Below are 20,232 nucleotides of genomic sequence, written 5' to 3' on the forward strand. Positions count from 1 at the left end.
CATTTTGGCGTGCAAAAGCAACTTCAAGCCAATAGGCATACGCGCCAAGGTCAGGAGCTCGATATTCAAGGATACGCGAACATTAGTCATTACTGTTTCCCAACACTTGCTGGTAATTGTCCACGGCCGCACATGATACTTGAATTCCGTGATGTTCACTTGGCAAGTGCGCTCACAGCAGCTGGACGAAAATGGCGCGACATTGTGTAGTCGTTGCTGCTCTTTTGCTGTGGAAAGAAGGAGATAGGGAAAGAGCCAAGTTCTCCCAAGTATCGTTGTTTTTGGCGGAGACAAAACGCCAGATTGTGTCGGAACAGAAGTCTCTGATCACTCTGACAGGCTGTTGACTTTCACAATCTCTTGTCGAGCTGTCGTGCGCTGCATGAATCTGCCATGGTGCGCAAAACATCGCACACCATGGTGCCCAAAACATACCAGACAAATGTCTATAGGACGAGCCACATACACGTGTCGGCGCTCGGTTGCATGTGATTGTGTCGCGGTAAAATGCGTAGAGAATTCTACTACCAAAGATGCGCCAACTAGTGGGCCGCAAGAGCTGTTCTACTGAAGAGACTTTCGTAAGATTTATTGTGTAAGTGAGCCGATTACTTGTTATCACCTTGGATTCCTTAACGTGCCCCTAAAGCACAGTAAATGAGCGTTTCTGTAGTCCGCTCACATTAGAATGAGGCCGCCGGAGCCGGGATTCGAACCCGCGACGTCGTGCTCAGGAGCAGTACGCCATACCCACTGAGTCACCGCGGCGGGTGACAGGTTTTCGTACACGCGAGGGATGTGCTTGTGGCGCTAAACTCATTACTGACCGCGTTTACATCTTATATGTGAACTTTTGTTAACCCTGGGAAGGGTCTGGCTAAATTAGTTTATTTTCTTACTGCGATAGCAATTATACAGGCACACGAAGGGCGTTCGCACCATCCCGTCGCCGCCGCGCTCTACCGGGTGCGACGGCGCATGCGTGGCCCACCTGCATGGCCCGTGCGCCGAGTGTTGGTCACATGATCTGATGCGGGTGCGAGGACGAGCTGAGAAGTCTGGTGTCTTGATGCTGGCTGTCTTCCCGCGCGACCTGTGTCGGAGGTTACGTGACCTGCTGTGTTTGCGAGGTGCGAAACGGTGAAATCGTGCAGGGAGCGGCAGCGCGGAACGTCCGCTTTGGGACAAGCACGCCCGCTCCCCGCTGCCGGCGCCCCTCATCACGCCCGCGTTCTAAGCGCCAGTGCACGCACGTGGCCCTCGAGTGAACGCTGTACTTGTGCGCCTTTCGGCGCGTGACATCAGGCGCGTTTAGTTAGTAAGCGAATATTTACTGCAGTTTATGCTGCCCGCGACACTACGAGCCTTACTTTGCATAATATTCTCATACTGTGCTATCACTGTAAATACGGGCGATACTGTCGGATTTGATCTTATTTGTGACATTTGCCGAGGCTCTCGTTTTCTGCATTTTAACTCGCAAGAGAACAGGAGTAGCCAGCGCTCCCTGAGTGCTGCAGATTAGCAGCATTGTTGCTTCATAGACTTACCGAGGGGGAGAATCAATTCCCCTCCTCGCGTTTGTCTGTATATTGCCACGCAGAAAACGCGAATGGTCTACTGATTGAAGAAGCGGAAGAAGCACAATAACGTGTGGTGTTTTTGTAGACTACATGCATCATGTCACTGATGCTCTTGTGTTGTATGACTAAGTCTTTAATATATAAATTATAATGTTCAATATGGAGGTGGCCAAGATATATTCATGATTTGTCTGTCACCACTGTAATACACACACGGACCCGCCGTGGTTGCTCAGTGGCTATGGTGTTGGGCTGCTGAGCACGAGGTCGCGGGATCGAATCCCGGTCACGGCGGCCGCATTTCGATGGGGGCGAAATGCGAAAACACCCGTGTACTTAGATTTAAGTGCACGTTTTAAAGAACCCCAAGTGGTCCAAATTTCCGGAGTCCCCCACTACGGCGTGCCTCATAATCAGAACTGGTTTTGGCACGTAAAACCCCATAATTTAATTTTTAATTACACACACGGGCCTGAGCAATCACTAGAACCTAAGACACAAATTTGTTTTCCCCATCAGCTCGGTTACTGAACTAAGTTCCTTCCTTGTCGAAGGAAGATGGTGTATTCAAAAGCTGTTGCAGGAAATTCGTTGGACTTCGCACAATGTTAATCATGGTACAGTGTGTGTTTACAGCCAAGCAGGTCAGAGAGCTGCTCTTCCTGTTGTAGAAGAATTTGCCCACAGTGGGCCTAAAGCGAGTATTATGTACAGGCTTGGTGGCACGAGATGGCATTCGCTAAGGCCGCTGTGACGAAAATAGAACTCTTACGCATACAGTCGCATGAACTCAAAAGATAAATCTTGGACACCTATAACAACGCCTGTAAAAAATTGAGAAAGGCTTCATTCTCTTCAGGCTACCCTGCTTTCGAACTAATTAACTTTCCGTACCTCTGATATCGGACTCATCTTATCGTGTATTTTCACATGCTAGTCTACATACTTGTAGCGGTGCTGCTAACAGCCACAACCCGTATCGAGACAAACGACGATGGCGGTGAAGAGCGAGATCTTCAAGCGTAGAGACCACGGCGCAACCAATGGCTCGGACAGGCAGCAAGCTCGGGTCGTTCCGCAGTTTCCTGCTTATTAAATGTGACCATGGTCACCTACTCTTCGAGCCCTATGTATTTCTATTTATAACCACACACTATAAAAGCACTGAACAGAAAAATTGCATTTAGGTTACAGTCATGGCCACGCCACCCGGACGACTTTGTAAAACCTCCTCACCGAATTCCCACGCAGCATTCTGAGACTGACCTGCCACGAAAGCGCATACAAGGCCGTCTCCGTTACCGAGGCAGGAATATTTTATCCGTGACAAAATCTTCTGTATACCCTGAGTCATGCCTTGTTAAGCAAAAGGGCGCTGCATGGACAGCGGTCTAGAAAATTATCTCTGAATGACCTCTGAGCTGCCTGAATTTGAGGGTTGAATCTAAAGTGGTGGTGTTCGTTCGGACACGAATGTAATCTTTATTCAAATAAGACAGCATATAGAGGATCACGCACGTGCTAATTGTGCGCGCGTGTGTCCTGTATCTAACTCTGCATTTTTTTTTTACTAGAACTCTGGAATAGCCGTTTTACTCTGAGGTAACATGTCACGCGATCATGCCAAGGAGCTGTAACTTATTATGATCTATATCTCGCCGAGTTCTTCAGGGCTCGTTAGAACCCAAGAATAGTCTTAGCATGCTATGGGTTCTGTCATAAGTGTATCTTTGAAGCACACCTATGTTTCGTGTGAAGTACGGCCTTGTTTGTTTTCTCCGCTCCTCAGTGTAGCGTAACTCGCCTTTAATAACCCCGGAGAACCTGGTAACAATTCGCAAGTTCTTTGAAATGGAAGAGGAGGTAATCGAACCAACGACCATTTAGGAAATTTTAAGTGCAATAACGTGGGGCCACGCAGGTCAAGTACGCATAATTTATTTGCCTTACACTGCACGCCGTCCTTCCACAATTTTATGTGTTCTTTTTCGTGACAGAGACACATTCTTCCAAATAATCGGCAACTATGCTAAAAAAACTGGAAACCTTCCAGTTTCGAGGCTTTATATTGGTTTTCTGGAATCTGCCGAATTGGCTTCAAGAGGCGACGATTTTTAGAAGACGTATTTTGATCTACGCAGATCTGTGATTATATACGCAGGAGAAAACATAAGGGACAGGTGTCACGCATGTGAAATGCAGACAAATATTCGCGTTGGGCAAAAAAGAGGTAAACATGGGAGGAATAAAAAGTTGTCGCAGTTTCACCCGAAAGGCGAAGCACCAATTGCGATAGCAAATTAGTAGAGAGCTATACGGAGTAAGGATAGTAGTTTTATCAGTTGTATAAACTTGGACATGCAGCAGCACCGGCAACGCGCAGAACTGTTGTCGACGCCATCGGCGTTTTGCCCGCGTTCTCACCGAACGCGCGCGCGTTTTTATATAAATACGCATTTGGTGCCGCAGCTAAACGACGCCTCCCCTCCTTCCCTCCAGTCCCCCCACAGCCTTTCGCGCGACGGAAAATGTTTCGTTTGCTCTCTATATATGAAAAGGAGGAAAGAGACGCTTAATTCTGCAGCCCTTCAGGGAGCACGGCGCAGAACGCGCGTTTGCTCTCCGACGTGGGTTCGCTCCCCGTGAAAGCGCGCGTCCCTCGCGCCCTTTACTCGCACATACAGCGTCCGGAGCGCGGCGACGATTTCATCGCCGTTGACGTCATACGGAACCTCACGGCGACGGCGACGACGACGGCGACGGCAGAAATCTGCTTTGGAGTGTCCATATAATTGCTATCGCAATAAAAACAATGTCACTCTCTGGGTTTGTACGACATCGTGATTGTCGAGTTTATACTTATCCTTCTCCGTACATTCATGCAAGAAATTGTGCAAAAGAAATAGTGTTGTGTAAAAGCACGGGACTTGACATGCTTTAGCAAAGCACTGAGAAAAAAGAAAGTTCGTTCAAATGTACTTTTTAGCGATAAGGCGCAAAAATGTGAAGCTTCACTCATAGTGACCATTTCCGAAACAGGCATCTGCAAATGCAGGCCGCACTATACTTGAGAGACAAGTTGAACCTTCTTGATGATCCGAGACCTGTTTCTAGTTAAACTCTAACTTTTAAAAGTTTTGAGAGAGAAAATTTCTCATCCACATGACAATAGCACTACGCTTTGTACTTTTGTGATGTCAATAGATACATTTTGTGAATGCTCACGCTGACGAGCGGTTGAAGGCTTTTTTTCGGTGCGCGTTAAACACCTGTAACCTGCCACATTATGACTTGTCAGTTGAAAATAGTATAGAAGAGATAGGCGCGTTCAAACTAATTGCGAAATAAATGTCTTTGTAGTTTATTTATTTAGAACTGCATCGTTCTTGTCCCCGATGTTTGCAATGTAACGTTTTCTTTTTTTAAGTTTTCTAAAATAAAGGGGTGCGGTGTATGTATAGGTTCCTGCTTGGCATTGGTGTTAATTTGTATTTTGCCCTGCTAGACTGAATTTTCACTGCATACCGAGAAATCACATTTATTTACAATTTTTTAGATATATAAGCAAGATTTTATGGCGTTTATTTACTGCACATTTGACTGATTCCAAAAAGAAGGCGCTCACATTGTCGCTATCTCACGTGATCGTTTTGGTCCCCTCGAAGGGAGAATTGGGATGCTAGTGTATAAATGGAATCATGATACTGCTGGATGTGAAGTTCCTGAGTACCGATCACCTTATACGTGCTGGTGTTATATAATTGGCCTAATAAGCCACTTCTTTGCTTAGCTCTGGTCATTTAAATCTAGTTAAGAGGACCACAACGAAGATGCGTGAGTGCGTGCGTGCGTGCGTGCGTGCATACGTGGGGTTTTCATGGGATCAGCGTGCGCAATTCCCTGGGCAGATCAAAATGGAGCAAGAGTACGAAACAGCAGGGTCACCTGCTACTGGAACTACTTGGCTTAGCACGGGCATGCAGCTATAAACATAAAAAAAGTAATTCTGGGGTTTTACGTGCCAAAACCATGATTTCATTACGAGGCACGCCGTAGTGGAAGACTCCGGATTAATTTTGACCACCTGGGGATCTTTGACGTGGCCCCAATGCAGGACACGGGCGTTTTTGCATTTCGCCCCCATCGAAATGCGGCCGCCGCGGCCGGGATGCGATCCCGCGACCTCGTGCTTAGCAGCGCAACACCGTAGCCGTTAAGCCACCACGGTGGGTGACTATAAAGTTGCTCGCTGCTTTTAACAGGTAATTGATCTCGTTCCAGGATAGCACCGACAACATATCACCATCAACGCCTCCCCGCAAGAACAAAACAAAACAAAACGAAACCGCCCCATTGGAGCGAGCGTACCCAGGCAGCTCACATTCAGAACACAATCTAGGCGCCAATGCAAATAAAACAAGCTAAACATAAAGAGTTGTACAGGGCGAAACAGGGCAGGCGAAAAAGCTCCGACTTGACTTGAACTAAAATGACTCCGTATTTCGGGAAGCTTCCATAACGCTGCTGAAGATGGCGTTGAGGAACACGCTGAATCAAGGAAAAAAAAAAAAAAGAAAGAAAGAAAATTCTTGAAAGTTGTTTATTTCGCCACGCACAGGGAACGCGCAACTAAAACCATCTAAAACCCGGTCAGACGAACATTTTTATTGCGTACGCAACGCCCTTGCGTATTGAATATGCAGCAGGTGCGGGCGCTAAACTAATAAAACGGTATATTGTTGCGCTGAAGCGTGTAACGCGAATATGTTTAAGTGACGTCACCGTGGTCGAAAAATTGACAGGCCCAGCATTTTCATGACAATGCAGCTAATACATTGTCGTCACCAGCGCCATGAGCTCTCAGATAACTCCTGTCCTGCTGTCAAAGTTAAGTCAAGTTATGGAATTTAACGTCCCACTGTAGCAGAATGCAAACGCCACTGAGCCGTCGGAGGGGATCCTTGACTTGCAATAACAACTTCTACCGGCTCTATATGATACCCTACCGACTGCATTTCCCTTCCTCAGTGTAGGCGCAAGTCCAGAGCGGTTGTCCGATTCTCTTTATTCTTCACTCAACATCCAAATGTGTAGGCCAGCGTGCTTTATATACCGTAAGCGAGCCCCTCCTCTCCTCCGTCGTTCGTGAAGACGGAGAAAAAAAAAAGATTGCCGCTTAAAATGGGCTATCTTGTCACCACGGTAATTCCCGGCATGTTGACGCCACGCTCAGAAAAAACGGGAGAAAAAAAAAATAGATCGACCTCTGTCTTGGCTTCTCCAATCCCCATAGTGCAGCAGGTTACCGATTGCGTGTTCGACCCGAAATCAACCCAAACTAACGTTGCCCAGATGTTGCTTGTCAGTATTATACGTTTGCTGCAATGCAGTTTAATGGTTTGTGTTTCTGTGTGTCGTATATAGAATCCGATGACGGCCCCGGCCCGTAGTCTGCTGTTCAACAAGTCTGCTGTTCAACAAGTCTGCTGTTCAAAACTCAGGGGAAGCTTCTCGGCGCACTTGGTAGGCGCAACCTAATACCAGCGGTGGGACGTTTGTTACAGTTCATCTGTAGAGAAAATACACATAAAGAGGAAACGAATATGCTGTGAACATAATTTCATTTTATTCTGAATATCAAAAGTACAAACGCCCGCTAAAATGCGTAGGCAATGTGTAGATGCACTATTATTTTCCTAGCCTGAGTACTCACAATGTTGAATGTATATAATATATGTTTAGTAGACGGAGCAGTACTCCTATACTAGTCGCACATGCAGTGATCAAATAATTGACAACACTTTCGTTCCGGGACTGGAAGGACAGGTGATAACATCGCAGCATATTCTTGTGGTCTGAGCACGACTAGAAAAGAGTGGCATGTACCTTCACTTCCTGCACATTCGCTCTTAGGGGTAAGTACATTCTTATAAGTCACACAGACTTTGTAAGGCCGCACAGATCTTTCCGAAATGTCGGAGGGAATGCGACGAAGTGATCTGACTAATATTTCACATGCCCTGATAAAAATGAAAGGGGCACGAATAGCGGGGCTGCCTTACGTAATCTAACTAAAGACGTAATCATTAAGGTCCGCGTTTTTCATTTCCGGGAACATTGATGGTGAGAACCGCTGTCGGCCATGACTCTCAAGGGAGCATCACATTTTCACCTGTGATGCAGAAGTAAGAGATCCCCGCTCCCATTTTTCTTTCACGTCAAGACATGCCTGGGCCCCTTCTTCACCTCTATTTCTTGAACTACGACTGTTGCGCCATCTAACAGGGCTGTTGTTGACCTTTGTCGCTCATGGTGTAATGCAGTTTGTAAAGGCTATCCTAGAAATAAAGGAACAGCTTGTTCTTTCTTTCACTGTGGCAAAAATTGAGCCTAGAGCGAATGGTGGGAGCTCCTTCCCTTTGGATTTGAGCGTGCCACATAATCCGTGGCTGTGGGTGTCGCCCACAGGGATAACGTCCTTTTTTTTCTGCATTCTTTCCTTCACATTATCTCCAAGCTAAAGCAGGACATAACACAAAACTCGCCGAGAATCCAAGCCTTTCGATCCACTCGTGTTTTCCTTAGCTTGAGAGACTGAGTCCGAAAAGCGCACTCAGTAAAACCGCACTATCGCAAAACCAAGGCAGCTTGAGTGAGCAGTTATTATTATTATTTTTTTTGCGTTACGTAACATAAAAGAATGGACCAAGGTGCAAATGATTCCACAAGTTTTCGGACTCATCAAAGGCGTACCCGCGAGCAGGCTAAGAGGCTTATCTTAAGAAATGACTCGATTACTTCTCGTATCTTACACCACTAGTATTCGTAGAGCTAAGCGAAAACATGGTGTCCATATAACGGTCGCGCCGCGTCAGGTTGCATTCCCTCGCGAACGGGGCCGGTGCTTTTTAGTTTGGTGAGAGCTTCGTAATACCATGGAAATTAGTTGGTGAGGCAGCCCAGCAATCACATTAGTGCTCCTGCACGAAAAATCAACGTCAGAGTGCGGGCAGTTCACTTCTTCCATCCGTAGTGCGCGCCTTTAAGGCCTCCAGACACGGGTCCCGCTCCGGCTAAGGGCACGTTGGAGCCAACCAGCGCCTGTCCCAGGCTGACGACGGGCCTGATGGTGTGGCTGACGGTTGCCACCGGTTGGTGGACGTAAGTGACCACGGGCCGGGTCACGTAGCCGACACGGATGAACGGCTGCCGCACGAAGGACACCGTAGTGGCCAGAGGCACAGCGAGCGCGGCTCCCGGTGCTGCCAGACCCAGGGGACCCGCGCCGAAGCCGTCGCCAAAGCCACCGCCTAGGCCCGGTCCATCCGCTCCGCCGAGGCCGCCGAAACCGCCTAGTCCTCCCAAGTCCCCGGGGCCCAGGCCGCCTGGTCCAACGTCTCCGCAGCAGCCCAGTTGGACCGCGAAGCACAGTACGGTGACGCACAACACGTCGAGCTGTGAGGCCAATGATGGGATAGAGGCGTCAGCATTTTCTCGATATCGAAATCATTTAACCACACAAGATTAACGCCAAACGAATGTTCGATACGCTGACTTTGGTACCTAAAATGGTGGTTTAGGCGCGGTAAACTTAATGCAAAACAGAGAGTAGCATTTCTGGCAGGCTGAAGCGAGGTTCCAATTGTGGATGATAGCTCAGCAGACCAAATACAGATAGATTAATGTACTGATTAATTCATAACTAAAATTTTTCGTTTAAAAAAAAGTTTCTTTTTTTACGGATGTACTCTCGATGGCCCGAAATAAAGACGAACAAGTTGGTTTAATCTTCTTTGGTGTGAAATGGTATTCGGAGCTTTGTATATATAGGGTTACTGTATTGAAAGTTCAATGAAAGAAATGAGGCAGTGATCGCATGAAGGGCGAAGCAGTGACAGCGGTAGCAAAGTTTATTGTTGCACTTGGACTCCTTGGACGGTGTTTAAATACAGGGTGATCATTTTTAAGTTTTCCGGGAATTAAAAAAAATTGCCAGTGGCAGATAGTATTATTCTTGTCTTTGAGCTGGATTATTCGAAGAGGCGGACATTACTAGCACGAGAAGTCGAAACACATATTGAACTAAATTAAAAAACATTTCTTTATTAACTAAGCGCATACGCCTTGCAAACTCACCGTCCGCTATTCGTACATTGCAATATGTGCCCTAAAGTAACAGCCTAAGAAGTGAATTAGTGAGTTTTTGTTGATTAATTGATTATGTCTTTCGATTTCTCGTGCATGTCCACCTCTCTGTATAATCCCGTTCAAGGACCAGAATTATGTTATCTGCAACAGGCGATTTTTAAAATTCCGGCATTAAAACTTAAATATGATCACCCGAATAGGCGGTTGCAACATGTCGGCGCGACGCAGGACGCAAGGAAACTTCTGCTGGCTAGACGAAACAGCGCCCTGGCAGCTAGCAGGCATCTCAGAACGCTGGCGTGATGAGGAGCGTCGCCAGTGGCGTTGCAGGCGTCGCACCTCAATGAGGCACGAGATGAGAACAACCGGAAACCGTCGGCTTTAGTGAGCGCAGAGTGAAATATTCCGTAACGTTAGCTCGACGTTTAGTGCCCATTTCGCTCAGAGCAGGGTATACACAGCAGCTCGGTAGGAACGCTAGTGTGTTTGTAGTGGTGTGCGCACAACGCTCATCAGCCGCCAGTGGAAGGCAGAATAAACGCTACCGTGGCTCCCACGCCGAGGCGATTCAGCGTATAGCGTAGGCGGTGCGTTCACTTCTGGTCGTCTTCCTTCCAGCCAACTGCACTCCGCATTTCTGAAAGCCTTCTAACCCTACGCGCGCGAGCTGCGCATGCGCCGTTGAGCGGGACAACATGACAACGGCGGCGCCAACGGCATTTTAGCGTCTCGATCACCCGTGTAATATCTGTTCCTATAAAAGCAGCACAGCCTAACCAGGACTGAGCATCGTTGATCGCCCTGCTCTGTAAAAAGAAGAGGAGATTATAAATTTAGATAATGAGCGTTGCGTCCCTGTCTTTCTTGTCCAGTTTTTCTGCGCGGTCTTTTTTAACGATGACCGCTCACCAACGAACTAACCTTTGCATTCTAGAGATAATAAAGTTCCCGAGAATAGCAGAATGCAGGAAGTTAACGTGAACGTACGCACACTTCTAATTCGGGAAGCTCTGGATTAAATGGCCTACTTGGAAATTCTTGATAACAGCGCAATGCGGTTTTCTGGATATCTTCAATAGATCTTGGCATGACGGCATAGTCCCCGACGATTGGAAGTGTAGCCGACTGGTGCCTCTACTGAAGCCTGGAAAGTCTTGTACTTGCAAGTTGCATCGGCAAGGTCATGGAGAGGATGTTACTGACACGTATGGGATGGTACCTTGAATACTGTAACATCTACCCTGATGCTATGACTGGTTTTCGACGTGGACGGTCTTCAATTAACAGCGTCATTGATCTTGCGACCTCCGTGCAGCAACAAAAAGCTATGAAGCGTCTCTCTGTGGCACTCTTCTTAGACGTAAAAGGTGCCTACGACAACGTAACCCACGAATTCATTCTCCAAGCTCTTGAGGCTGCAGAACTTGGAGGTCACGTCTTTAGATGGATTAGGAGCTATCTCTCAAGGAGATCGGCGTTTGTTCTTACAGAAGATATGGCCCGCGGCCAATAGATACATTTCCAGTCGCGGTGTCCCACAAGGCGGAATGTTGAGCCCGACTCTTTTCAAACTCGTTCTAGTGGGGCTCACCAAAACACTACCACATACAGCTAATGTCTCGCTCTACGCCGATGATATTTGCATCTGGGCGTCTGGCTTGACATGGCCACAAGTGCGCGCCAGAACACAGAAAGCGGCAACCCTTACGGTGACATTCCTTCGCCGACAAGGTCTGACAATATTTACAGAAAAATGTGGAGCATTTACACGAAAACCGATGTCTTTCTGCCCGGTGTGCATCGAGGGCCAGTCAATTGCGTATAAGAAAATACACAGGCTCCTTGGCGCTATTGTGGATCGCGACCTTACCTGGAGTCCCCATGTCTCCTACATGAAGAAAAACATTATTTGTATTGAGAATGTGTTTAAGTTCATAGCTGTAAAATCATGGGGACCATACGTGTGCTCCATGTTACAGCTATACACGGCACTCTTTCTCGGAATTTTTCGATACAGTCTTCCAGTCTTATCCAACACAGGCAAGACTAATCTCCTTGTACTACAGAGCGTACAAGCCCAAGCACTTGGGACATGTCTTGCCCTCCCGAGATGTTCTTCGACAGCTGCAACAATTGTCATTGCACAGGTTCATCTGATCACCACCAATATCGTCGTTGATACGCTAAGAGCGCACATTCGACATCTTTCACGGCTACCATCCCACAATTTAGCTGGTTTGCCAGCGCGACGACCACAGGCTACATTCTCCGGTATTGTGAATAGACACCATGAGTCAATACTATCTGGCTTCAAGCCTGCAAAACACCCAACATCGCCATTGTGGTGTCTCCGGCAAATTTACGTGTGCCTCTCGATCAGTTCCTGGGATTGCTAAGAAGGCAGACTTGCCACCGCTAACCCTGAAGCAGTTCTCTCTGCTTCTCCTACACGAGTCTTATTTTGACGACATCCATATTTACATGGACGGTTCCACCAATTCCAACAACTCTACCGGAGCAGTGGTTGTTCCATCAGACGCCGTGCCGTCTCTTTGCAATTCAAGTACTCTCACAACACCACGTCAAGAGCAGCAAAACTTGCGGCTCTTCAAGGTGCACTCAATTACGTGCTACAGCAGCCACCAAATCGTTGGGCCATTTTCTCTGATTCGAAAGCAGCCAACAAACTCTACATGCAGTTTGCCCTACATCATGGGTTACGCGAGCAGCTAGTGTACGAAATAAGGCAAGCTCATCACCATGCGCGCGAGAAAGGACACGACATTGTATTTCAGTGGTTGCCGAGCCACTGCGGAATCGTCAGCAATGACAGCGCAGATGAAGCTGCTCGCTCGGCTCATCAAAAACATCAGCCGGTGCCTGGGCTCATCATCGCTGATGAGCTCGGCTCATCAAAATCATCAGAACGGATGCTGTGCGGCTAGTACAATCACTTGATCGCCATATCACACTTCTACGATGTAATTCACCGGGTTTCACCAACTCACGCTTGCACTCTCTCGACCCTAACTTGCGGCTTCGCCTGCTACCTGCACTCTCCCGTCGCGAAAGGACTTTACTGTGTCGGGTGTGGTTGGGCATCGCATTTACAAATTCCTATTCATTCCTAATAGGAACGGCCAATAATGCGGCGTGCAATTTGTGCGGGTGCGATGAGACTCTAGAGCACCTACTGTGTCATTGCCCATCCTTTGACGCTCAACGACGTACTCTACAAACTCAACTCAGCCTATTAGATATTAGAGTGCTCTCGGAGGAAAAGATTCTGGGGCCATGGCCTATCCATTCTTGCATGCGAAAGGCTCCAAAAGCCCTTCTGCCCTTCTTGAAGGTGACTGGACTGTATGAGCGCTTGTGACAGGGGAAATGCCTCTGCGACTGACTCTGTGAATGACTGACCCTTTATAATTTTTCTTCTCGCTCCTTCCTATCTATTATTCGCATTTCCCCCTCCCCAAGCGTAGGGTAGCCAACCGGGTACATCCTTGGTTAACTTCCCTACCTTTCCCTCTCGTTTCTCTCTCTCTTGATGTACATCTAAACCTAAATACGCGGGAATTTTCGTTTTACGCTTCCATCATATGTGGCCGCTGTGGCCCAAAATCGAAGCGGCAATCTCGAGCTCAGCAGCAGAACGTCAAATCCGCTTAGCTAACGTGGTGGGTCCCTTTGCACCAAAACAGTACGACTGGAACCGCTGGTTTTTGCCAACTATGTACCTAAATGGATGCAATGCAGTGCGCCATCGAGCGGGGCAACATGACAATGGCGGCGCCAACGGCATTTTAGCGTCTCGAGCGCCCGTGTAATATCTGTACCTATAAAAGCAGCACAGCCTAAGCAGTACTGAGCATCGTTGATCGCCCTGCTCTGTAAAAGAAGAGGAGATTATAAATTTAGACAATTTAGATTTAGATCCGCCTCGTATGCGGGATGTACCGGGTTCGAATCCCGGTGCCGCTGGAAACCCACCGGCTTTTTTTTTTTTTTTTCTAACGAGCATAGATGTAGCACGACCTGGCGCTCGGTTGTTTAATGGGTACCTGATCTCGCAAGGAGGCCCTATAGATATTTTCCAGGGTGTGTGAGCGCCCCTTGTAGTCCCTGTAGCTTTGGAGAAATAATCGAGCTCCCGCCGCTGCTGTGGGAGGCAGGCAAGTGTTGCCGCCGGGTACATACCACAAGCGCGCTTCCGGCCTGGTGCTCGGCAATTACAGGAGTTCCAGAAGCCTGGAAGGACAACCACCTATTGGGAAGTTGGCAGCATGGGACCGCTAGAATCATTTTTGCTATCGGCCACACCATGCTGAATACGCCGGTTCTCGTTCGATCCTCGAAGCTGTATAACGTCGGGTCAAGACCGGATTCGCGGTTCACGAATGTGTGAGGGCGGTAGTGACTGTAAGGGTGCCGCATGAAGGATGTAAATGAGACCGACAGAATGACTGTGCAAGAACGCCTTTTTCAACGAGCATCCTACGAAAAGCGAACGACAGGTGACGTGTACTGTGCACTGTTAAAAAAAAAAGTTCTGGGGCGCTTACGTGCCAAAATCACAATACGATTATGAGGCGTGTCGTAGTGGGGTGTTACGGATTAAATTTGATCATCTGGCGTTATTTAACATGTACCTAGTGCATAATAGACGGGCGTTGTTGCATTTCGCCCCCACCAAAATGCGGCCGCCGCGGCCGGTATTTGATCCCGCGCCCTATAGGGCTTAGCAACGCAACGCCACCATTAATGTGCACTGGGTTGTCAAACGCTCAATTCACTGCAGATATGCCCCGCTCTGGCCTCCTGCAGAGCTGGCCTTGACCAACTCGTGCTCTTTGCAGTACCGACAAGTGTGTGGCCGGCTGCACGTACAGCCGGCGACACTTGTCCTCAAATATTCAGTCCTCAAACGAGACCGTCGCTATGCGCGTGTGCCTCGCCATCGTTATGATAATGCACTCATTCTTCAAAATCAAAACACCGCATTTTCTTGTCTATAGCTTGAAGTACTGCCACTGCATGCATGGCGAAGGGGCCGCCGTGAGACAAACTGTCTTCGTTGACTACCTTTGCACATCTCTTTTGTTTGATTTCTTTTATTTCTTTTTATTTGGTATGTGTGTACGCGTGTTTAGTGCGTGCGTGTGCACAGATAAATGTTCAAGAAAGGTAGCGAGCGCACAACGCGCTGGTAGGGTTCACTGCTTGAAGTTCTTGTAGATCAAATAGGCTATTTACATACGTGGTTGAAAATTAGCGCGTCAATTATCCCGCCTCCTGCGTGGGAGACCCGTAATTTAGCTCAGGGTCCTTCCGAGCGGGGCTTTTTTTTTTTTTTTCGCCTGCTGCTATATGACAGCTCTCCTTCTCTCGCGCTCGATCTGTATTATTTCTTTTTGTCATTTCAGGCTGCCGAGAGGTTCCCAATGTGCTCTAATGGCTTGTGTGGGCTGTGTGTGCGAGTGTCAGCTCACCTCTATCCGCCGCCCTATCTGTCCTTGTGCCGCGCGGCCCCACATCCTTATAGTAATATTGCTGTCTACCCCCAACCGATCGACCTCGGCGGATCTCTCCCAGCGTCAACGAGAAAAGTTCACGAGTCGCGTGGGCCAGCCGTAGATACAGTGCAATGTATACATGGTGGATGGAGCGACGTTCATTTCAATACAACACACGCACGCATATATCAACACAAGCGCTCTTAGGAAGAGGGCATCTGATATGCGACCGATTCCTGCCGCACTCGCAAGTACGCAACCTGTTCTCATATGGATAAGGGAACCTTTCCCGAGCGATTTCCTGAGCAAGAACGGTCAGCATTGACCGTTGCTTATCGAGAACTATAGGCAGAGACTGCGCGCGTCTACCACCGTTGGTTTTAGGACTGGACCGAGCTGGCGATCTTGAACGTGGTCCAAAATTTCACTGCAAGGTGTGTCCCGACGGTAAGATTGGCGCTCTCTGTGCGTTCGCAAAGTGGAAGGCGGCTCGACCCGAGAGCGCGTGCATGGCAGGCATCAAGGCTGATCATGCGCGTTTCTTCTGGAATGCGTTCTCCGATCAGCGTGGACTAGAGCGACCGGTACTGTGGGCAGCTAATGGCGTGTTCTGTGAAGCGGAATATATTAAAATGGTTGCCTATTTGTCTGTGTATTTATTTATTTATTCATTCCCGCGCGGGCCACGTACGATAGGATCGATTCCTGCTCCGTGGCGCGGAAAATGGTATAAGGGACTAGGAATAATAAGAAATATGTTAGCTGTCTGAAACACTGGCAGGTGGAAGATTTTTTTTTTGTATTTGTGCGAGGGCCATCGAATTCAGAACGAACGCTATATTCTAATTTTATGCAAGACTACGTGAGAGAAGCACGCCGTCAGCACGCCTCCATTTAGCACCGTGGTCCTGCTGCTGTTAATCCAAGAAGGCCGATAACCAATTCGCGAGAGCACCTACTCTTGTGCTTATTGCCTGCTTTACCATTTGCGCTGGAAGCACAATTATGCACATCCAAGTTGACGAATACAATGTTTAGCTAACTATAGCTCGATAGCTTCGGGATTCCTTCTTTGTCCGAATGGCGTCGGTATGCGATTTTTTTCGTAACTTCTATACTTTTAGTGAAGCGGTCTGCCCTATTTTATCGCGTATTATAGGCAAATACACGCCAGGGCATTATCGTTGTAGACTTCGTGAGCCCTTTTACGAAGTTGCGACGCGCCAATTGCTGGCATGAAATGATTCGTTCTGGCCCTACTTGCTTTGAGGTTTTTCCTAGAAATTCTTATCCTCCTTAACTTCGACAAAAGAAAAAAAATCTTGCCACGGCAAGGAAATAGGCCATTCAGGAGGACCCAACCGTTCACTCCAACACAAAATATCCGTAACACAAACGCCCGTGACTTACAGTATTCCATATATTGTCGAATACTCAGGACTTTTGCCTCGAATTCTTGTCTGGCGCAGATACATGGGGCTACGTTCACAATTAAAGCCGTCCGACTGCACCTATAGTGCTTTCTTCGCGTGCTCTTACTGCCGAAAGCCCCACTGCTGCCATTATCGTTGACGCGTTTTGGCAAATTGGCGCTTGGCGTGCTTTAAATCGTGGAACCACGTACCTGTGTACCGGAAGAAAGGTATCAGTAACGCTCGTTTCTTCCGGCTACAAGTAATGGTGTCCACCCGTAACCGCTGAACTCTAGAGCACTTCAGCAAACGGTTGCAGTACGCGGTATCCCGAAGGCGCAGGACGAGGCCCAACGAGCCAGAATGCGCGGTCCTCAAACACGGTCACCTCCGAGAGCGGCGCATGCGAGCACGAAGAAAGTACACAGGGAGAAGCACGCACGTGGAGGCCGCGTCGGCGGCAGCGTACTCACAGTGTTCCTCATAGTGTTCGGAAGGAAGCGTCGAGTGGAGATTCCTCGGAGCGCATTTGGCATTTATAGTGTGCCTGTGCGGTGGGCGGCCACTGTAGCGCCGACCCCTGGAGCCGGTGGAACGCACGCAGGGGCGCTCGGGGAAAGTTCGAACGCCAAACTTTGCCAAGGTCCACGCGACCCGTCGTTTTCCCGGTGGCTTTATCGTTCCGCTCGCGGAAGTCGGGCACCACCGCCGGCAGAGTACAACCAGCCCCCGAGTTTAGTCGACGCTGGTACGAAGCCGTGTCGCGGATGGCCGCCCACAGACTGGGCGACTGGCGGCTCACAGATATCCTTCAATGTCACGTCGGCGGCGATGAGTGGCCGACCATCTGCGGAGATAGGCATCGCGTCGGCGCGATGCGGGCGTATACTTATATATAGCGGGAAATCTCGGAATCGAACGAGCCGCAGCAAGCCTAGCTCTCGCATCCCGCACGCGACAAATATCTGGTTTTCACTTCCCTCGTTGGGCCCCGTGCGTGCGAGTCTGTAAGGTTTCCCGGCCACATTCTCGGCGCACAACATGTCTCAATGGTGCCCTCGGTGCCTTCACTGGAAGGTGATAGCAACTCTGGTCGTGAGCCGATTTTACTGTCTCTTTCTGCCTTGAACTTGCATGTTTCCTTGTGTTCAAAGCTGCCTGCAGCCATGCCTCATTCTTATCTATCTCTTCGCTTCGTGTCGTGCATTGGGAGGTAGCTTTGTTCTTCAAGGGCTCTCGGCTAACTCCTTAACACGATCCCTTTGCATCTGCAGGTCCCGCTTCGACCGTAATGCTCAGTCGCAACAACGGGCACGTGCGGCCGTGTTTCGCTTAAAGTGCCGAAGAGGTGATGCAAATTGAGCAACGTGGCTTTACACCTTTTCCTTTCAATGCTCGGATTTTTTTCTTTTTTTTCTTTTATTTTATCTTAGACTTACTTCAGACAACAGATATACTATCCGTCACAGCAGCAGATGTAGCTGTTTCTTGAGCTGTATACCTTTTTTTTTCACGTAACTTTCATATACAAAGAAAAAAGTATTTACAGATGCAAGCAATGTGTAAAGTACACATATATTTACGCTTTCTGAGCTTGCTGCATTTATTGCGTAGGTAGAATTGAATATGAGCTAAAGTGGAGAGCTTGGAAGTGCTTGATTTCCTGCTTCTTTATTGCCCTTCTAAATGGACACAAGAACACAAAAGGCTTAAGCGGATGCAACACATGCATATACCTTCGGAATGTGAGCAATAAGGTGCTACGAATGATTTCATTCCTTGAAAACTTGAACTCAAGCTCGAGTTGAAATTTTCTGTTTGCTTTGGGCGGCCTTATGGGTGCCGTCTGAGAGTTAAAGCTCCTTTCCTAGTATTCTTCTAACCGCGCCTGAACGTGTAACTAGAAACCTGGCCAGCCAAGTTTCTCGTTCACTCCTTTCTTTCCCTTTCTATCTTATCCGGTGCGCAAGCTACGAGACAAATTCTGCGCTCAGTAGAAGGATATCAAAGGGTGTCCAGAGGGCATAATAAACAGTTTGTACTAAGGGTAATGCTGCGATGTAATGGTCTGTACAAGTTATAAAATCAGAGGCCGCGAACCCGAGACGTCATGCATTTCAGTTCGGTGGCGGCTCCGTCAACGTACTCAAGGTTTTACGTCAAGCTGAGCTGGATTCAGTGTTGCCGTGGCACAGCAGGACAGCTACCTGTATCTCCAGTGGGCGCACCGCTCGTGGAATGGCCGTGTTATACTTATGGGAATGCCCAAAATAGTGTGTGAGATGGGCTCGGTGGCTTCGTATGTGCCGCTAGTGTATTCACACTCATGGGGGTGTTCGCAATTCGTATTCCAAAAGAGTGAAACTCACAGTTTCTGTTAGCCATCTATACTTCTTAAAAGCACGTTCTATCGCGCATACGCCTTATTTCTCTCTCTGTCATTGTGTTCAGCACTGTTATGCGCTCGGAAACGTCACAAGGTATCAGAGTTGCGGATTGGCAGCTCCGTAGTTGGAATGATTCCGGAATCATTCCACGTTTCCAAACCCATGAAATGGAATGGGAATGAAATGATGGCACCAGTAGGGTAGATGAAATTGGAATGGAATGAGAACCGAAGATTCCGGATTGTAGTTGGAGTGGAATGGGCACATAGTCCTGCAGCACTAAACGTTCATTTTAAACGCGACTACAAAGCCGGTATCACCAACTACCCTGAACTAGACCTATTTGGCCAATTTCTTACATTTCCCATTTTGTACTGAATATCGGCTCTTTCAGTATCTTTCCGTAGGTGACTGCCTCCGTACGGCAATTAAAAAAAAACGAAAAAAAAAAATCACCTTCCGATACTCTACACTTCTTAAGACCTGAAAGCTTTTCTGCAGTACAAGGTTTAACTGCATTTAAAGACAGCCTGCCTTAGTTGCGAAGAATGATTCGATTTAGAAAGAGTTACGTTTACGACACATAGATTGACGCCAAAAACGATGTCGCAGACGGTTTCACCCTGCGCGCCTCCATAGTGATTTGGAACACGCTGCTTGTTTTCTCGCACAGTCTAGTGTCCAGAAAGCGTGATAACAGAGTCACTGAGGTGCGCTAGCAAAAAAAAAAGTGATGCAGGTTAAAATATGCGAGAATATATGATAGAAAAAATATTGTCCTGTAAGACATAGCAGTGTGTTTGCTTTTCAAAGTGACACAACAATAGTACGTACGCAACAAAATAGTACGTAACATCATTTGTAACGTTGCTAAGGATTCAAAAATATGTTTTTGTTACGAGGCACGCAAGCGCAAGTAGTAAATATTACGGAGAAAGAGTTACGTTTGCTGGAATTCGAGGAGTGGAATGAATCAGCTCAGCCACTCCGGAGTGGGAATGGTCCAACTCTCATAATTCCGAGGACTTACAAGGAGTGGAATGAACGGGAACTTTCTTCTCTCCGGAATGAAGTGGGAATTAAACGGAGGCCCCACTCCGCAACTCTATAAGACATTACGACATACAACATGACGCAAAACGACAGTTACGGTCTCAGCCCAGATTGCGTTCTAACGATGCGATCA

The 20,232-nt window shown here is 47.9% G+C and overlaps 2 protein-coding genes across 3 annotated transcripts in view; both read right to left on the minus strand.

The window, feature by feature from the left end:
• The window catches only part of LOC119436134 (neuropeptide-like protein 31), a 333,767-nt gene that overhangs the window by 26,343 nt on the left and 287,192 nt on the right, over positions 1-20,232 (minus strand). The gene's annotated exons all lie outside the window — the stretch shown is intronic.
• On the minus strand, positions 7,291-17,348 carry LOC119436133 (shematrin-like protein 2). The gene is made up of 2 exons (XM_037702896.2): positions 17,133-17,348; positions 7,291-9,038 (listed from the first exon to the last, which is right to left on the minus strand). Exons 1-2 carry the CDS (start codon positions 17,193-17,195, stop codon positions 8,598-8,600), a joined length of 504 nt encoding a protein of 167 aa, XP_037558824.1. The 5' UTR covers positions 17,196-17,348; the 3' UTR covers positions 7,291-8,597.

The sequence above is a fragment of the Dermacentor silvarum genome, chromosome 1, assembly GCF_013339745.2.
Source record: "Dermacentor silvarum isolate Dsil-2018 chromosome 1, BIME_Dsil_1.4, whole genome shotgun sequence".
NCBI classification, from domain to species: Eukaryota; Metazoa; Arthropoda; class Arachnida; order Ixodida; family Ixodidae; genus Dermacentor; species Dermacentor silvarum.

Bases quoted from the DNA above. Each gene is read 5' to 3' on its own strand.
- LOC119436133 (XM_037702896.2), bottom strand. From the start codon at position 17,195: ATGCCAAATGCGCTCCGAGGAATCTCCACTCGACGCTTCCTTCCGAAC. The intron at 9,039-17,132 runs GTGAGTACGCTG...TTGGCCTCACAG, and splicing joins CGAACACTATGAGGAACACT to CTCGACGTGTTGTGCGTCAC.